This window comes from Chaetura pelagica, unplaced genomic scaffold (genome assembly GCF_000747805.2).
Source record: "Chaetura pelagica isolate M959 unplaced genomic scaffold, ChaPel_1.0 scaffold207, whole genome shotgun sequence".
Taxonomy (NCBI): domain Eukaryota; kingdom Metazoa; phylum Chordata; class Aves; order Apodiformes; family Apodidae; genus Chaetura; species Chaetura pelagica.
This window is the reverse complement of record NW_009953929.1, coordinates 1,968,678-1,988,029: the sequence shown is the minus strand read 5'-3', so window position 1 is coordinate 1,988,029 and position 19,352 is coordinate 1,968,678. Positions and strand designations below refer to the sequence as shown.

General features: G+C 38.0%; 1 protein-coding gene across 1 annotated transcript in view; it reads left to right on the top strand.

The window, feature by feature from the left end:
• Window positions 1-19,352, top strand: part of DOCK10 (dedicator of cytokinesis 10) — a 127,779-nt gene that overhangs the window by 49,915 nt on the left and 58,512 nt on the right. The window contains exons 4-12 of the mRNA XM_010001659.1: window positions 2,244-2,326; window positions 6,421-6,493; window positions 6,811-6,945; window positions 7,217-7,351; window positions 11,789-11,972; window positions 13,616-13,701; window positions 15,920-16,003; window positions 17,096-17,251; window positions 18,637-18,858. Coding sequence (XP_009999961.1) covers window positions 2,244-2,326; window positions 6,421-6,493; window positions 6,811-6,945; window positions 7,217-7,351; window positions 11,789-11,972; window positions 13,616-13,701; window positions 15,920-16,003; window positions 17,096-17,251; window positions 18,637-18,858 — 1,158 coding nt within the window. The remainder of the gene's footprint in view (window positions 1-2,243; window positions 2,327-6,420; window positions 6,494-6,810; window positions 6,946-7,216; window positions 7,352-11,788; window positions 11,973-13,615; window positions 13,702-15,919; window positions 16,004-17,095; window positions 17,252-18,636; window positions 18,859-19,352) is intronic.

Sequence of the window (19,352 nt, the reverse complement as noted above, 5' to 3'; positions counted from 1 at the left end):
TAAGGAAAAAATGAAGGTATCTGGGCAAGAAAAAAAAAAAAAAAAAAAATGACCTGGATTTGATAGGGCACTTGGGAATGGGCTGTGCAGCCTGCCTGGTCAACAATGCAGTAGGAAAATTCATGCAAACATGTGCCAGCCCCCTCCCACGTCCCAAAACTTCCATTTCTCCATCTATATTTTTCCTCCCCCACAGTCCACTTGAGCTCAAGAGCCCCTGCACTGGTGCCTCCCCTCTTTGCCAGGAACAGCCAGTTCTGACCTCTTGATAAAATATCTGTCTCTAGAAAAGTTTTCCTTGCTCCTCAAATCAGGTTTGTAGGTATTTTTCCTCATTGTTAAAATTCAATTTCCAATAATAAATTCAAAGTAAAAAAAACCCCACATCATTAGTAGTCAGTGCAGTCAGCAAAAATGTCTGGAGTTTAGTTGGAGTGTTCTGAAGAGCAAATGCTGTAAGTTTAGTGGTTTGTTTTGTTGTTTTCTCATCCTAGATCTAATTTACATTAGATAACTACAACAAGCTAGTTCATTAACAGCATTAGCTGTTGCACTGAGTTGGCTTGCCTTTTGTGAATTTACTGAATGAAACTTGAACGTGCTGCTTGTCCCCTTTGATTTTTATTTTGATTAGCTTTTTCTTGGAGGAGCACAATAAACCTTTATAGTTGTAAGCTAAAACACTGGCCTGCTCTACATGGAATTCACAACTGTTGTTTTGAACACATCAGCCTATCATGTTTGCAATAAAAGACTGCATTGAGAATTCTCTGTGGGCTTTAATTGCATCTGTTAAGTAGAATACTTAGTAATGAAAGTAGCACAGGGGAAAAACTGGTCCTTTCTGTAAAAGGTTCTGTTGGTTTAAGGTTGCCAAATAGAAAGCAAGTGAAGTGTGAATTTGAAGGTCTCTGCTCATCCTCACAGCATTCAGTGAATGAGCTTTTCGTTGGCTCATGTAAAACAGGGTAAATGTTGCTCTTGTGAAAGCATTCTAGTAGTTCAGGACTATCAAGTATATGTAACTAAAATTTAGATTAAAAATTAGACCACATATATAGAAGTGTTACCAAACTGTTTTATGAAGATTCACAAAACAGGTCAGGGTTTTTTGTTTTTGTTTTTTTTGTTGTGGGTTTTTCCCCCCTCTTTATTGAAAGGCAAAGTGCAGTCAGCATTGGAGTGGGGTAGGAATGTGGCTGTCTGGGGTAGGCTTTGGACCTGACCCTGCAAAGTGCAGAGTTAGTCAGTTAAATGTTATAGTGTTATGTTCATTCTTGGAGGATATACTATTATTTTATATTTTCTAACACTCACACTTTATTCTGCATCCTGTAAGATGAGGGCTTATATCAGAACAGAAAGTAGATGCTAGATTCACATGGGATGTGTTTACTGCAGACTGCTGTACTTAAACTTATCAATAGCTGTACATATTTCATGCATCTCAGTGCCTTTAAAAATGTCATCTTGTGTTTAATTGCATTGTTTAAAATTATGCATCGAGTAAATCCCACTGTTATTCTGGTCTATTTGAAAGCATAGCAAAGCACTTTGTTCAGGTCTGGTTCCCTTATTCCAGGGAGATTGATATATCAAAGAACAATTTTAAAAGAAGAATGCAAACTCAGCAAGAAGTTTTTTAGAAAATAAAAACTACAAGGAGATGATGAGATGACCAAGCAAATTCACCATGAAAGGGGAAATGAGACTCTGGTGGGAAGTGATAGTCCTATTAATATATTCCTGAATGTTGGTAAGAGGTTAAAGGTCAATCCTTAAGGGCAGAACAAGAAGTAGAGGGCTTGTGCTGCAACAAGGAGGAATAGAAAGAGTAAGGGCAAATGTATTTGCAATGGGAAGCTCAGGTAATAGAATACGATGCAACAAAAAATGTGTAATGTCCATGGGGAAAGTCAGACCTAAAGTAGGTTGTGTTTTTTGAGGCAGTAGCCATAGAATTAATGGTATTTCCTACGGAGTAGATGGGAATCACTAAAGATTATTAAATGGCTCTCAGCCCCCTTCTCCATCTTGTATGATTCAGTGCATTTGATTTAAAAGGGTGCTTCAGAATCTGGAAACATACGACTGACTTCCCTGTAAGAACTGTGCACCCAGCTATACAGAGAAGAGTATGTCCTCTAGCACAAAGGACTCCTTCAGATCTTTCTTGGTTCTGTAGCCCTTTTGAGTCTAAATAATTGTAATAATTCTATTGTTGTCTGTTTTTTTCTCTTTAGGCTTGTAAATACTACAGTTCCCAGTGGCATGTTGTGAACTACAAATATGAGCAGTATTCAGAAGACTTTCGACACTTGCCACAGTAAGATACAGCAAAAGCTTTTATTTTTTTATGCTTTCCTATGAGGTTTGTGTCCTTTTGTTGAGCTTTGTCCATATTTGCACTTTCCTTTGTCTTATACGCTCTGCTTGTTTTACTGTAGTTATAGTGCCTTGCATTTTTAAAAAGGAGAAGAGAAGGTCCTTTAGCAAAAGTTCAAGACTCTGCAGAATTCAGTAGTATCAACAAACTCTACTAGTGCTGACTCAAATCCTTAGAAGTGTGTTTGCGTATTCAAAGTACAGTTGATTCAGGAAAGCTGGCTTTCCATTTTCCTTAATAATGCATAAATGTCACTCACCTTTAACTGGGATTAATTCTCCTTTTAGTTACTCTGTGTAACAATGGAGTAGGGTTTTGCTTAATGCTTTTTAGCCGCACTGTACAGAAGAACTGGGTGCAGCTGGTGCAGCCCTGGTAATCCAAGGCTGCAGAAATGTGCAGGTGCCTGGCTAAGCAGGCATCCCTTCTGAGCCTGGCTAAGCAGGCATCCCTTCTGTGCCTCGAGGCTGCCCATTAAAATCAGCGTAAAGGTGCTGAGAAGAGACTGAACAAGTTCCTTGACTTGAGTGGAAAGAAATTAACAATTTGGCTCTCACTGCTTCTCACATGACTTTCCACTCACACTCCTGTCCCTGGCAGGTTTGTACCCTCTGCCCTGAGGATTAGTTTCAGGAGCAGTTAATGAAATAATGGAATTTTCAAACAAGCTGTGTTACTGCCTCCTCTCCTGGAATTCAAGGCATAAACACCATTATACCAGACTAAAAAGGTTGTTATGTGCACATAATACAAGAATGGGTGCTTCAGGCTTGGTTTGGATGGAAACTATACAAACTAAGCATATTGTTGAAGGAATCTATAAACTGATTCTTATGGTCCATTTAGATGCTGTATTCAGAGGTTTTTGTGCTGCAAGTCTTCCCTAAGATCTGCATTTCCTCTTGCATGTTGGTATTCTTATGAACAGTTAATATGATAGTACAAAAAGCCATTAAAAACAGTTTTGCTAATCAGAGATTAATAACATACATTTCTTTCAGTACCCATTGAACTGACTGTTTTAGAAAATTAATGCATTTAGTGCTCTAGAAAAATGTTAGTAGCACAGCAGTTTTCCACTTAAGCATCTTTGCGCTTATGAAATATGCATTTGACAGATCTGGCTGCATTACTCTGCACAATAGTACATTTTAGCTGATTATATATGTCCTCTGAAGGTTATTTTATATGGTGCTTAATATGATTTGCTCTCATGAGTTCATGCTCGAGGGCTGTTGCGGTGTCTCTCATCTAACTTTTTTTCCTCCTTGCATAGAAGATTAAAACAAAATGAGATCTGGTTTTTCTTGTGTCAGGACATAGCACTCAGAAATTGTTTGGATGCAGCACTGGTTGATGTTTCAAAAGCAAAGTTAGAGCAGGAGTGTCTGTATTTTGTTTGCTGAAAGTTGTCATGCTTTTGAGCTTAGTATACCTTAACCAGAGCTGGTTTGGAGTTCACCACATTTCATACCATTTCCAGCCTCTTAAGCATCAGTGTTAGGAAGTTCAGTGTTTTGGACACTTCTTCTGATGAAAAATAAAGTGGCTTGATACATCCTTATTGTAGTATTGCATCTCACTGTTGATAACTCTGCATGCCCAAGTTCCACAATTTTTGTTTCATTTCTGCAGAACTGCTGTCACACTCTCAGAAACCTGAGCATGTTGTATTGATTCCTTTACAGGAAATGGTTGTATCGGGGAAAGAGTGAGCGTTTGGTGTTTAGTTTTGCATCATGAGAAAGGAAGATAATTTATGCTATCAGATCAAACTGTGGCTAAAGTACTTTCATTCACTTAGGGGGTGCAGAAACCTTCTCATGGGCTTTCCCATTTAGAAACACACAAATTGGGACTTAACAAATGCTACTTGTTCCTGCTTGTTTGTACGTGAGGCCATGCTGTGCTGTTGGGCAGTCGTACAGCACGTCAAGGAATGGCTGCACAGTGTAGCAGATTTGTCTCAGATATCAAAGTTAATCCTTCTGAATACTGACCCTTTCTGACTGGGGAGCAGGTGCAGTATGATGCTGACTGCCTGGGACAGGCAGTGAGGACTCAACATGACCATGGTGCAGCACCAGGCAAGAGCTCAACATGTTCACTACATGACTAAAATGTTTAGCAGTTGCTTTATTTTTTTCTTTGAGCATGTTCCTCCTTTGAGGTTTTCCTCTGGTCTTTCTACCCTTTAAATTCTTCTCTGTGAGTTCTCACTACCTCTTTTTACAACATTTGTCATGCTTTGTGCTGGTGTGTTCTTGCTTCTCAAGCAAGGGAAAGTGGAAGAACAGGGTTTGCTTAGTGTGTGCTGTGTGCTTAGTGTGTGTCTGGGAACAGAAGTAGTCATTAGCAAAGTTTTTTCTGTTGTTCATAGAAAACCCAGAACATTTGTGAAATATTTCAGGTCTGGTCCCTTTGAATTCTGCATCTTCATACAGGTTTAAAGAGAGAGAGTAGGCAGAGAAAGAGAGGGTATACCAAAGAAGATAATTTGTAGACAAAAATCTACTGGCTTATTCATTATTTGTCTAAAAATGTGAAGGCTTGAATAGTGTTTTTTATAAAAGGTGGAATTTGGGTTGAGGTTCTTTGGTTTTTGGGGAGGGCATTGGGTGTTTTGGATAGGAGGGAGTGCTTGTGTAAGAATTTTCAACAGTTGTCCTTGGTTACATTGGAAAAGCTGCAATGGATTTCCATCACAGATATCAATACACTGCAAATGTTCCTTTTATTCAAAATATTGATCAGTTGCTCAGGTTAAATAAACACTGGACAAACCTGGAACAAACTAAAACTGGGAATTAAACACTCCTGTGTTCTGTGTGCATTGGTTCTCCTGCTCTGCTGAAATGCTGACTTGGATTGTGGTGGGGTAGTCACACCATGAAAACACAGACTTTGAAACGGGGAAAGTGAGGAGGAAATGCAACATGCGGATTAGGAAGGTTAGAGTGTATAAAGCAATAGAAAATGCAAAGGGTAAAAGTTACCACTTTTTTATTGTTGTTGTTAATTAGTGACATTTAATATCATGTGCTAATGTGAGGTAAAAGTCACTAAATTGAGAGAGAAGTCCTGCTTAGGAGTGTGTGGTTTCTCAACTTCTCTTTGGATTGACTTCCTTGCACAGTAGAGAGTAGTGTTGTGCTGCTCCTGCTCAAAGGCTCGGTAGATGAAAGTAAGTTCTGGAGCAGTCAGTCTTCTTGATAAGTGATGGCTTTTAGCATGATGACTCTTGTAGGTTTTCATATGATAACTGAAGATTTCCAAGATGAGATTTGTAATCCTCAGGAATTTGAAAACAATGTTGGTATGTCTCAGACCACAGAAAAAGCCCCTATTTTTCCTCCATTTAAAAATAGCCTTGAGTTTTTCACATGTGCATTTAGCTGTTACTTAAGCTTTAGTTCTGCAACTCGTAAGTACTCTGAAATAAAGTAACAATATATTTTGTGCTTAAAATTAAGCAAATGCTTAAGTACTTTGCTTTTTCATATGCAGTTTTAGTTTTTAAGTCCACAATATGAAGACCTTAAATGGCACCACATCAAAAAGACATCTGTGTATTTTTAAAAATTACTTTAAGATTGTGCTCCTCATATTGAATAGTAAAAATGTATCGAAATATTAGAGACAGATAAGCTTTAAGCCAAATGTTCTCATGTTGTCCTTGGTTAGGAAAGGCTATTAAAGAGTTAATTTTCATTCATTTTGCAGCCTTAAATGGGAAATCTCTTTGGAAATTATTTGGGTTTTATTGCCTGTTGTGACAAAAGAGCAACAAAAGAGAACAAGAGGTGGTGTTTCATTGCTTGTATAGAAAGGATGCAACTCCATAGCATTGGAAAAAAAATATATCTTGAGCTAAATTAAAAAAGCTGTATTTGAAACTGTAGTGATTTTTAAAGGAGGTAGCAGGCTTACAGCAGTGGGTGTCCTGAAGATGCCCTGGGGGCTCAGGGTGGTGGTCTCCCTGAAATAGAAAGTACAAAATTACTTAATAATAAAGACTTTTCCTTCTCTTCCAGAAATGAATGTAGACCAGAGAAACTGCCATCACATTCCTTTGAAATCGATCATGAAGACGTGGATAAGGATGAAGTATGTATTCTGTCTTTTGGTGGTTTGCTTTTTGTTTTGATTAATTTTTCTCTGGGAAGAGTTATTTCTTGGTTTAATATTAAATAAAGAATTATAATGAAAGCTCATTATTTCCTATGAAGTATTTAATATTTTAAATAACTCTGAATTTAGTGGAAGAGCTTTGTCTATGTCATCATGTGCACAGCAGGCATATTAATAGCATTTTAAAAGGGATGAAAAGATGATTATTTGTTGGCAAGCAGATATTCACACTTTTTTTTATCTTAAAATTCAAAAACCAAGTCCATGCAATATTAATCATGTCTTCCATGCAGGATACAACATCCCACTCCTCTTCAAAAGGTGGTGGTGGTGGAGGAGGAGGAGGATTAGCAGCGGGAGTTTACAAGTCTGGATGGCTTTATAAAGGGAATTTCAACAGCACAGTAAACAATAGCATCACTGTTCGGGTAAGGCCACAGCATCATTCTTTCTTTATTCCATGTGGATTTATACCCCCCACCGAGGCATGTTTCTTTGCCACTGTCATTTAGGTCTTTACATCTCAGGTTTGATTACAGTACTTTAAAAGATAGTAGAGTAATATTGCAGTTGTCTGCAAAATAGTGCATTGAAGAGCAGTTGGGAGGTGCCTGTTGTTTAAACCTTGTGAGTGAAGTATGAGTGACAATAATTTGCAGTACAACAACTGTCATTCTTTTTTTCTATTTCCCACTTCAGTCATTCAAAAAGCGCTACTTCCAGCTGACACAGTTGTCAGATAATTCATATATTATGAATTTTTATAAAGATGAAAAAATATCAAAGGAGCCAAAGGGATGTATTTTCTTGGATTCTTGTACAGGAGTCATACAGGTAAGTTTCTGTTTATTTCATTGTATTATTTTGGTGTCAGATAAATTTACAAAGGCAATTAGAAGATAGCATACTTTAATGAGAGCATGGTCTCCATAGCAGTTTCATTTCATTAACATGCTCTTTAAACTGGGGCAAGTGCTCAGACCAACAGGTTACAAACACCACAGTTGAATTATGATAGCAGACCATGTTGTTTGCTCATGGCACACATGAGAAAAAATATCCTAACATGTTTTGTTTCTCTGAAACTTTCTTAACTGTCAGATTGTGCCTCATGCTTACTAGGAGCGTTCTTGCTTGTCGTGGGTTAAAAAGGCTCAGGTTATGCAGCTTTGGCTGTTGGGCAAGTAATAAATTATTCCTGTATCCTGAGCCTCCATGAAGATCATTACTTTTGGAGGTGATAGAGAGTCTTAATGGCAGCAGGTAGGACAAAGCCTTGTTATTTATTGTGGCTTAGATGAATAAATAGCCAGAAGTGTCTGACAGCACCTATTTTTTTCTTTTTTTTTTTTTTTTTTACTTCTCAACCAGTAAAGATTGGTAACAGTGCTAGTGCAGACTGCTTTGAAAGAAATCTTCCATGCAAGGAAAAAGCCCTGATAAAAAAAATCTTTCATTGGTTAGGAAGTATCTCTTCACTCCCAAACAGGCCCTTTGGAGCAAGAAAAATAATTGGTGTGTAATTCATTCTGGAAATAAGTATTTGCTGACAGCCCCTTCCAGAACCTTGCTCCTGCACCCAGTAAAATAGGGCAGCTCTGTAGGGAATGGCTGTTTCTCCTGTGTAGTTTGATAGGGTGTGGGGTTGTTTTGTTTTGTTTTCTCCAAATAGGTGTAGGAAATGATGGAGATAAATATGTAGAGAGACAATGATGTTTGCCTGTGTCAGCCCATTGGCTTGAAAGACCCTAACAGGTAGCTTGGAGATCTGGCAGAAGCCATAGAGAAGGTTCTTACACAGAAATCCTGTTTAGAAATTATTGCTTGCTCCTGCTTGTTGGGAGTTTGTGCTTTCTTTCAGGATGGGTCTCAGCCATAGCCCCAGTTAAGCCCTGAGCATCCCTGTAGTGTTGTTTCAGATACAGATTTTGATAAGCTGTTCCAGAGGGTTATGGGGACACTCCATAATAGCAGAAGTGTGTTGACCACAAGATTTCTGGCCTTTTTTACTAACCTCTGACAAAAAAGCTCAAGAAGCCTTTTTTATCTTCCTCCAGAACTTTGACAGCTCCCTTCTAAATCTACAGTGTTCCTCCAAATTGTCCCAGGTGGTTTGAACTATATGGTCTCCTCTCACTTACCCCTAAGCTGTTCTTTGACTGACATTTAAAATGGGATGCACCAATGTATGAGCAATCTTCACTATCAAAAAGTGAGAGCCCTGTCCAAGGGGCTAGTAAAGCATGTGTCATCAGCTATCAAAGTCTGTGATGAACTTAGAATCATAGGGCAGAAATACAAAATCCGGGTTAGAGTTGCCATAAACAGGGAGACCATAGAATATGGACAAAGAACTGGGTAGAACTGAAGATTTAGAGGAACACAGTGATGTGGAAGTTCTGATTTAATTAGTTTTAATACCACCATAAATTGTTTAACTTTCTATTAATTACTTTGAGCTCCCGTTTTGATAGAGTTTGAATATCTAGAGTTTAGTAAACATCCTTGAAAAACCATCTCCAGATAAAACACAGAATATTTCCAGACAATTCTGCTACTTTGGAAAAATGACCCTGCAGGCAGTAGACTTAGCATGATGTTTCATTTATAGCTCATCCGTAGTTTCTTTTGAATCTGGTATTATTTCCTTCTGGAAAAAACTTTAAACTTGAAATTAAGTGCTGAAGTTCACCAGTCAACCTCAAGGTCCACATACCATGTGGAAGGACTTACAGAGAAACCGAGAAATGGTACATTTTCCTCCCACCTCTTTCCCCCCTCCCAGCCCCAGTAACTGATCAGGAAGAAGTAGTTGGCTTTAGATTTGAATCCAAGACTTTGCTGTAGAGCTCATCTGCTTGCCAGAAGTCTGAAGTGCAGATGGAAAAGTGGATATTGAAGTTTTCCTGCCCTGAGGCTCTGAAGATTCACCATGTGAGATGTATTACTTTGTTAGATAATGTCTAAGAGTGTTACAGTTCCTGCTTTCAAGATGATGGACATGTATGTAGGGGAAGTACATAACAGAGATAAGAAATTGATTAATTTTGATGCTCTATCTACTTCATGAAGATGAATTGAAACATAGCATTTTCTTTTATAGATGGTGGGTAAAATGGTATACATAATCCACTTAACCATATGTTCTATCTTTAAAAGTTTTGAATGGCCATTACCAAGATTCTTGGCATAGTTTTGTTAAATTCTAGCTCAGTCAAGCCCTCATGTTATATCAGTAAAACCAGCTTTCAGTCACGTTTTAGTCATTGTTTTCCATTAATCTGAATGTATGAAGTGATTGGAGGACTAGAGTTGATGTCAGGATCAAGAAAAACACTGGGACAACTGAGAATCAATTGCTACAAAACCCAACCCTATTCTTACCCTGTGTTGGGTGAACAGAGAATTTCCAGTAGCAGAACCAAAAAATAACAGAAACGCATGCACATACACACATATAATCCCAGGTCAATTTGAAAAGCCAAGATTTCACTGACAGTTGACCCAAGTAGCTCCAGAAGAAGTTGTTTAGTCTTAACTGATTCCTGAGTTGGGTCATGACATGTAATATAAGGACTGGAGCAAGTGATTAACAACAGATTGAGTAGAAATCTTCTAAGTCATCTCTGCTGCTGGAAAAAAAGTTGTTCATGGAAATTTATTCTTAGTGTCTTGGGTTCTTGGTCTCCACCTCTGCTAATCAGTTTCAGATTTTGCCTCTGTTCCTCTTAAAAATATCACTATCATCTCACCATCTAGCTTAGAAGCTACACTTAGTAACTTGTTGATATAGGACTGTACTGAGACATAGTTGTAGTCTGTAGAACTACAGGATACAATTGTCATGTTATTAGAGACTATTAATGAAGAAAAATAAAATATAGTGAAGCAGCCAGTTATGGGGTGGATGAATTGTTGTGGGGGTTTTTTTTGTCAGCATTGCTCCAAGGTTAGATGTGTCAGAAAAAATTGTGGCAATTTTCTGGAATATTGAATATAAAGTGATGACACTGATTTCCATAGCCAGTTGTAAAATGTTAATGAAGCAATAGGGGGTAGGACATGTTAAGGGTTCTTTCAGATTTAAACAAGGAAGAGAGTCAATTGATGGAACTGCTTCCATAAGACAGAGACAAAAGCCTCACTGATTTGATACACATGAAGAAAGAAGAACATTTTATTAGATCTTACCACTCTGTTTAATATTATTTAGCTGTTTCAGTAAGTAAGCACTGGTTAATCCCTGTGACAGAACTTGATGGATTAACCATCTTCTGAAGGTAAGGTCTGGTGATACAGATCTTAGAACTTTAACTGTTGCCAGTATATTGGGCATTGGGTGTTATTCTATACTTGAGAAGGGTAACTTTGCAGTGACTGAACAGCTCTGTGCCTTACCTTTTGCCTCCTGCAAAGAATTGTTTAAATCACCTTAGTTGTCTTTAGAATCCTTCTGACACAAGGGCAGCATTGGGAAGTACCCATTGTAATATTTTCACATGGAGGAATTTGTCTTGTTGCAATCTTCTGGAGAGATTTACTGGTTAATCTCTGTTCCAGATTTAAACTCAATAATCCAGAAGCTCTTACAAAAAATAAAAAGAATGATGTAGAAACATTCTCATCATAACCACAATGTTTCTAACTTCATGAGATGTTCAGAAAATGTTACCTTTAGGTAGCTTGTTAGCAGCATCTGTAAATATCTCAAAATAGAAGATTTTATAGGTTGTTCTTAATTAGTTTTGAGTTTGTGTCCACATGCTGACTTTGCTTGCTAATTTGAATTTGGTGAACTAGGTCCTATTCCCATTGTGGAATTGTTGATATGACTTAGCACTACTTAGGATCTTTTTGAGTGTCTGGTGTGCTGGTGAGGTGTAGGAGACTTGGGCTTTATTGGTGTACTGACCAGACAGCTACAACTGGTGTAGCAATGCTGTCCCTTTACATCCATGGTCTTCCATTGTTCCACTTGGGAGGTATTCCCCAAGGTAGTTTGAAGTGTTATAACCCGTAGTCTTACACTTCTATGGCTAAATGGAAATATTTGGCCATTGAAGATCTTAAATACATGAAGGCCTAACAATAAATTGACATAAATTTGTGTTAATAACACACTACTTGGTTTTTCTTTATAGCTACTTAATTTTGCTTAAATGTTGTTTTTTAAGGAGTGGCCATTTATACGTCCATCTTACTGATGCCTTTTTCAGTATCTTTTCATAATTAGGGCTAGTGTTTATTTTTATTTTCCTTTTGTTCCAACAGAATAGCAGGCTTAGGAAACATGCCTTTGAGTTGAAAATGAATGATCTCACATACTTTGTGCTGGCAGCTGAAAATGAGCAGGATATGGATGACTGGATTTTCACTCTCAACAAAATCCTGCAAATAAATCCAGAGGGAACCATTCAGGAGAGGAAAAGTGCAGATCTCACTGATCTGAAACTTGGTAAGAGTGAATAGTCTCTTGCATTTATTTTTTTTTAATCAAATGCAAAAAACTGAACCTTCAGATATCACTATTGAATCATTTTAACTGCCTGAGCCTGTAATGTATTCTGCACCTATTGATTTCTGACAAAGCAGCACCAGCCTTTTGGCAGTCCCTGAACAATGTCATCTAATTCCCCACAGATCATTTTCCAAAGGCTGTGGGGGAGGTAGAGCTGCTCCCCACAAATTCAGCCGGAGTAACATGGCTCTGTTTTGCATATGCAGCTCTTCTTAAAATATAGTCTTCACTGTCAATGATCTTGCTAGTACTTTATGGTTTACTGCCTTTGGAGCCTGAAGGTTTTGAAGAGGTTTGTGCTAGAGAGAGGCTAGATCAGTTCTTTTTCTAGAGTTTTGTTTTATTTAAAAATCTGAAGCTAATAATTTAAAAAAATAAAAAATAAAAAATCCCAGCTATAGTATTCTTTCCCTGGAGTTTTATTGCCTTCATTTCTTGTTTTTGTGAGTTTGCATATTAGTATGATTTCACTGTGGAAGAAAGAATTGGACGCTCTGTTACACACCACTCCTCATCTGACAATAACTCATTCCTCCACATAATAAATCCACATTCAGTTTGGATGAACCCCAGCTGAAGTTCTAAGCCTGAAAACTCTTGAAACCCTAATACATACTTGAACTACTTGTGCTCTGAGCCGAGTCAAAGCATTGAATCCATGTGTGTTTGAATCTTGGGGAAGTTCAGAGCTAATTGAAGGCTTCAGCCTTCAATGTTTATAATAAATTCTGATTTTGAAGGGACAGGATACTCTTCATGTAGCCAAAGATGTTTTTATAATTTGGAGGCACAAAAGATTTGCACTTCAGAATCAGGGGACTACTTTTTGAAAATCCCACCCATAAGGGATATTAATGAAATGGAAAGCAATATGTGCATAAAAGGTCAAAGACATAAGGCTAGCAGAAAACAGAAGTCTCTACTGGTAAAAACCCTGATAACGAGCAACAGAAATGTGCTAAGGAGTTAACTTGTCAAAAGGCATGATGCTTTCTTGGCAGAAGAACCCTAAATGGCTGAATTACCTAGTGAAATCAGAACTGTCCCTGGGCAGGTAAGTAAAGCAAAGGGATTGCTGGATAGTGCTGGTCTCTGCATCCATAGGTTTGCAGCTCATGGAGTCCAGACTCCATCCCTCCACTTCCCAAACTGCTAGTGAGGTCCTGCCCACCTCATTGAAGACTCACTTTACTGGGAGTCCAAAAATCTTTCAGTTCACGTAAACACCGGGTGCTGCCTCAGAAAGAGGCGAGAGAGCAAAGGAAATGTCTTTGTTGTGGGCATGAATATTTGTCATGGAGAAATGTGTCAGATGTTTCACTGAGTAGAGTCAGGCCTCTTGTATGAAAGCTTAAATACAGAAATATAGACTAAGTTACAGTTAGTACCAGTGGGAGATGAGGTTGAGGAGGACAGAGGTTTACATTAGTATCTCTTCCATTTGCTAGTCTTTAGATACTAAAGGAAATAAAAAGAAATAGCACAGAGATACATTTTTTTATTTTTTTTTTCTTTTTAAACCATATGGTAATAGCAAGTGTAATAATCTTTTTTGCATATTTTTTTTTATTCTTTTCAAGACACAGCAGAAGTTTCCATGAATTATGATTGCTCTCAAGAGGAGACTGACTCTTCAGAGAACGCCTTGCACCCAGACTTTGCAAAAGTAATGGATGTTGTATTTATCTTTACAGGCTTAGTGGAAAGTGCTACCTAGGTGAAAAATGTCTGCCAAGAGATAATCATTAATTTTGTGAAAGGTCTGAAAATATAGCACAGCCCATTGTGATTGTTAGAGCCATGACAAATGGCAGGGATAATATTCTTTCTGAACAGTTGATGGTTTTGGTTATATGAGAAAAGCTCCAGTGGATGTAAAGACAGTAGGTACTCCCAAGAGTGCTTTGATTTAGACCTGTGAAGTCAGTAAGGGTCTGGTCCCTGCAGTTACCTGTGAAATATTTACTCTTTTTAACTGCATTTCAGAAGAGTTTGGCCCTTGGAGAGTCAAGATTTCCTGTCTGACTTACAAGGAAATGAGCTGTGAACTGTTCATTGCCTTCTGTAATGTCATTGAAAGATGCATGTATTATCAGGGGAGGTGCTTTGTCCTCTGGATCTCATCAACTGCCTCATGTGGATGAGATAATTGCAAATGATGCTAAGGAGCTTTTTGATGAAAAGCTAAACTGGAAATATTTTACTACTTTTTTTGAAATGAATGCACAATCTGTTTGTAAGTTTCTGCCAGAGAGCTACTCTTGATGGTACCTATCTATGCAGTCAAATGCTGTTTGAGGATATTACTCTCACAAATATCAACTGAAAGCAGTATATGCAAAAGAGGACAGGATTTGGTCTGCATTTTACTGTAGGTTGTATTTGTATATATGAAGTGGTCACCTAGAATTAAAAAATGAACAACAAACCAAGAAAAAAACCAAACAAAACCACAACACAAAAATCTGAAACCAAACAAACAAAAAAAAAACCCACACAAACCCCACACCAAAATATGAACAAAGCAACCAACCAGATAATACAAAAGCTCAGTTAACATTTTTAAGGACAACTGTAGCATCTGATCTGTGCAAAGATACTTTCCAATAATTTAGTTAACACAGATATCTCAGAGGTATCTTAAAATATCTCAAAGACCACTGGTGGTCTGCAAGGCTAAAATAGATGGTCTGCATGTTGTGTGATGCTTGTATCATCCTTTATGTGGTTCATGCCCGTCCCCCCCACCTTGCTCTATAGGCCTGGCTGCAGCAGTGATCGGTGGCTTGTTCCTAGTCCATGGCAAGTGAATCTCATCCCATTTCTACCTAAAGCACTATATTAGGCACACATCTGGGCCTGCCTCTGCAAGTGAGCCCATGGGTGGGGCATGTTAGGAAATGAACGTCGTGCTCTTGGTCTTACTGAGCTGCTCTGCTTGTTAGTTAATGTGTCAGCAATGTCATGTTGTAAAAATATAAAAAGTTGAGTGGGACCTGAACAAGAGCATAGCTTGTACTGTCAGGTAAGGTTTGTACTTGGCCTCAGGCAACGAGGAAAGCTGTGAACTCCATTAATAATTCAGAGATTGAAAAATAAATAAAAGTTTGGAAAAACAAAGTGGAAAAAATGTCTGAAGGAATCAAACATGTTTATACTGAGAAAAAAAACATTTCCAAGATGTCAAGAGGGCTGTGTAAGGGGAAGGGAATGTGTAGGGCATGCTTCACATGTTGATGAATGGGCTTAAATAGTGGGGGAAAAATTATCAAAGTTAGCTATGAGGATCAACTTTTAAAAGGCAGGGTAGGAAAGCACCAGGTGGCTTCAGGAAGCATTGAGTCGGTTTTATCACAGACCTTATTATTAACTTAGGCACATGTCTGTCAGAAATAAAACAGACTGATCCTGCCTTGGGGCAGAAGGGTGGATGGGAAGAGGACTACCAGCTTCACCTTTGGGTGACACACTGCGATCTGTCTCGCCACACCAAGGCGGAGATGCACTTCCCTCCTCCTCTTTCTGCCCTCCCTGTGACACAGGTTTTCTGTGAGTCTCTTGGATTTTTTTTTTCCTCGACTTGGGAATCCCTAAAGTGATTTTAGTGCAGTCATTCACTGTTCTGACATCTTACACAATACATTCTTTAGTAACATATTTAAACTTGAATTACTTAATTGATCTATTTTGGCATTCCTTAGAAGTGTATCATGACCTGAAATCCCTGCTCCACGAGCATATGAGCTTTAAGGTGCTTTGGGATATGTACTGCAGAAATGAGAAGTGCTGTTTCAAGTAAAACATTGATCATTCATTTAGAAGTCTGACAACTTTATGGATTTCTGTTCTTGTGCAGAAAACTAATTTATTATCTGTTACCACAGTACATCACAGAAACAGAAGAATCAGTGAAAGCCTCTCGAAATACAGAGAGATTAAATCTTTTCTCTTTGGATCCTGATATAGCAGTAAGTAATTTATTATTTTTTCCAAGTTCTTAGAAGTTTTAAAATACAGGTGGTGTGAACTAACTTGGTTAGCTAGGCCAGCAGAGCAGACGGGCGTTCAGCAAGCAGCTGTGTGTACCCAAGACTTCAGCTTTGAAGGGTGAGGGGAGTTATCTCTAGTCTGGAGAGATTTCTATATAGACTTTGCCCATATTTGATCCCAGAATGGTTGAAGGTGGAGCTTGGGAGGTCATCTAGTCCAGTCTAGCTAAGCTTCAAATTATTGAAGTGAACTGAAAATATTACAGTAGCAGATTTTTTCTTGGACTGGGAATCTTCCAAGAACAGTGTTCCTATTGTTATGCATTACACTGAATTAGTCTGCAAAAGCATGAATGGATATAAAAAGCAGTGGGGCAGTACAGTTGAAGGTACAAAAGGCTATCTATGTGAAAAAGTGTAGCTGGAAATTTAAGAAGTGTAGGTTGCTTTTTTTAAAATTTTATAATTTAATGTCAGAGTTCCTCATTCAAAGAGTGTTATTTCTTGTGCTGAATGTACACTTAATGGTGATTTAACTGGAACTTTTATTTTTAGTTAAAAAGTTAAAAAGACTTAAGTAAAATCAAGATCAGTACGTATTCAAACTTGAACCTGTTTTCAGTCAACTTTTAGTACCATTATGAAAAATGTTAAGCAAATTAAAATAGTGGTGTGGTGTGTAAGGAAGGGGAAAGTCTGAAGGGGAAGGTGAACACCAACTAAGTGTTGGTGATACAGTCTGAAAGTATGTTTGATCTACATGAGGAAATTAAAAGTTAAAGTTTCAGAAGCAGTAAGTAAACAGGAACAAAAATAAGTTTTAAAATTACAGAAAACCTAACTTGGGTCCCTAATTCTGTCTCTGAATTATATATGTCATCAGGCAATCTTTTTGCTTTGCTTTCTAATGTGTAAGTTAGGAACACTCGTTTACTATGATAATGTGAAGATATGAGCAGTGACCTTTTGAGATTTTCATGTGCTTCAGTGATATCAAGACCTTTAAAAGCTTGCTTAGTTTTGGAATGCCTTGCTTTTCACATGTATAACGGATCACCCAACTTATTTCAGTCATTGAATCCTCAGAAAAAGGAGTTTCCAGGGACAAACTCCGTGATCAAACCATTTGAAGGAAAACCTGCAAAAAGGATCCTGATAACTTGCAAATCCCTCAGTTTGAATCTCCAGGCCTGTGTTACTGAAAATGAAAATGACCCTTCAACCAATGTAAGCTTTGTTTATTTCCCTGCCTTTTTTCTCTTTCTTCCCCTCCCCCCATCCCACTGAAGTGTGAGGGTCAGAAGTTCAGAGCAGTTCAAACCTGAATTATTTAGCAAGCACACACACACATACACAAGACAACACTTCTGATTTCCATGCAGATTTTATTCCACCACCCCCCCCCCCCCCCCCTTCTTTTTTCTCTCTTTCTGTGTACCTGTTACTTTGGAAGGAGATGGTGGAAGGAAAGCTGTGTACCATGCACCCTCCCTTGATCTCTTTGGATTGAATAATGAAACTGATGAACTTTTCAATAAATGTTTTAAAGCTGATTGTTGGACAAATGAGAAAATTTAGCTTATTCTTCCTTTAAGAAAAAAAGGACAGGGAAAAGCTTTCAGTTCATAGTTTTTAGCTAATTTTCTTCTGAAGCAGAAAATTTTTGAGAACTAGTGTCCTGGCAACTCAACTTTCATGCATTACATATAAGGCATTGATTTTTTAAATATTTTTTTTCATGACCTCTTCAGTGAGTGCATATTCAGTATCATGTGATCAATACCTCATGGCAGACTGGAATAACTGTTTAAATGAAGTCATTCTAACTGTATCAAGGGCATGAAATAATTCGCTAGGGAGGCTGAAAAAACATAGACTATGCTGCCTATATGTACCTGTCATATGTTGTTCCATACCTCAAAAAATGTTAAGGTGCTGATTTCTAGACATCTCAGAAGGTGCTATTCTGTTGTGAGACTGATTTATTTCATCAGAACTCTGAAGGGTATTTGAAGGTTACTTGCAGTTATAGGACTTAATTCCCTGGTATTGTGTGGTGGGATAAGTGGGTACTGTGAGGGCCATTTGAATGCTCTTGGTTTCAAAACAAAATGGAATATGTGTTTCCCACAGAATGAAACACCCACACATTTGTGTTCCACTAGTAAAGATCTTTCATCTACTTAGTATTTGTCATCTTTGTGCCACATTTCTGACAATCTCTAGAAAGCCCACCCTCACTCTTCTCTCTTTTATAATAACTCTGAATGTATCTTTTAAAAACCCTGTAACATGTTTCTCTGGGGCTCTGTTCATGTACCCTAATATCTGTGACAAATACATTTGTTTTTTATTCTGCAAGTTTCAAAGTTAGCTGTCAATTGCTGCTCTGGGTCATTTTTAACAAAGTACTTTTCAAAGCCCCTGAAATCACATCACTGGAAAATTAACTTTGGCAGGGGTGTGTGTGAGCATGTGTTTTTAATTAATCTTATAATTTTTAAATAGTACTGTTTACTTTTTTTTTTTTTCCTAGCTGCAGGAACCTATTAAAAGAGAGTTTGCCCCCTTGCTCTGTTACCTCTATATTATGTTTCTGCTGTTTTCTCCAGGTAGAGCCTTTCTTTGTGAGTGTGGCATTGTATGATGTCAGGGATGGCAGGAAGATCTCTGCTGATTTCCATGTGGATTTGAACCACTGTCTCGTTAGACAGATGATTTCAGGTTCCTCAGTGTCATTAGAAAATGGCACTGTTGAAAATACAGACTCAAATGAAATGGAAGAACCACAGATCAAGGGGTTCCCAGAAGAATGGCTGAAATACCCAAAACAGGTATTCCACATGTAATTTGCATGACTTAGTGACTTGTGTGGCTTATTTTAGGTCTGTAGCAGTATACATTTTTGTCAGAGAATTTACCTCTACTACCAGTGGTTCTTGTGTTCAAGAATATCCTCTTGTATCAAGGTGCTTAATATTTGAGCTCCCTGCACAGACATTAAAACCACTTACATTCAAAAAATTTTTAAAAGTTAGTGGCTGTTATTTAGAGAACCCACCCATGTTTCCTGTCCTCTTCAGGTTAATTTGCTGACCTCTCCCAAACCAGCCAAACAAAATTGCAAGTTACAGCTCAGTGCTGTGTTTGTCTTAAAGTGCTTCCATGTTTTGCTGTTGCTAGAAGCCTTACCCCGAAACCCCATGCATTACCTTCTCTTCTCCATCAATGGTCATATTTCATCTTGACTTGAGACTATCTGTTTGCAAGGTGCTACATTTGCACAAGCTTACTTGAGCACTAGCACAAAGGTTTCATTTTCCATCTG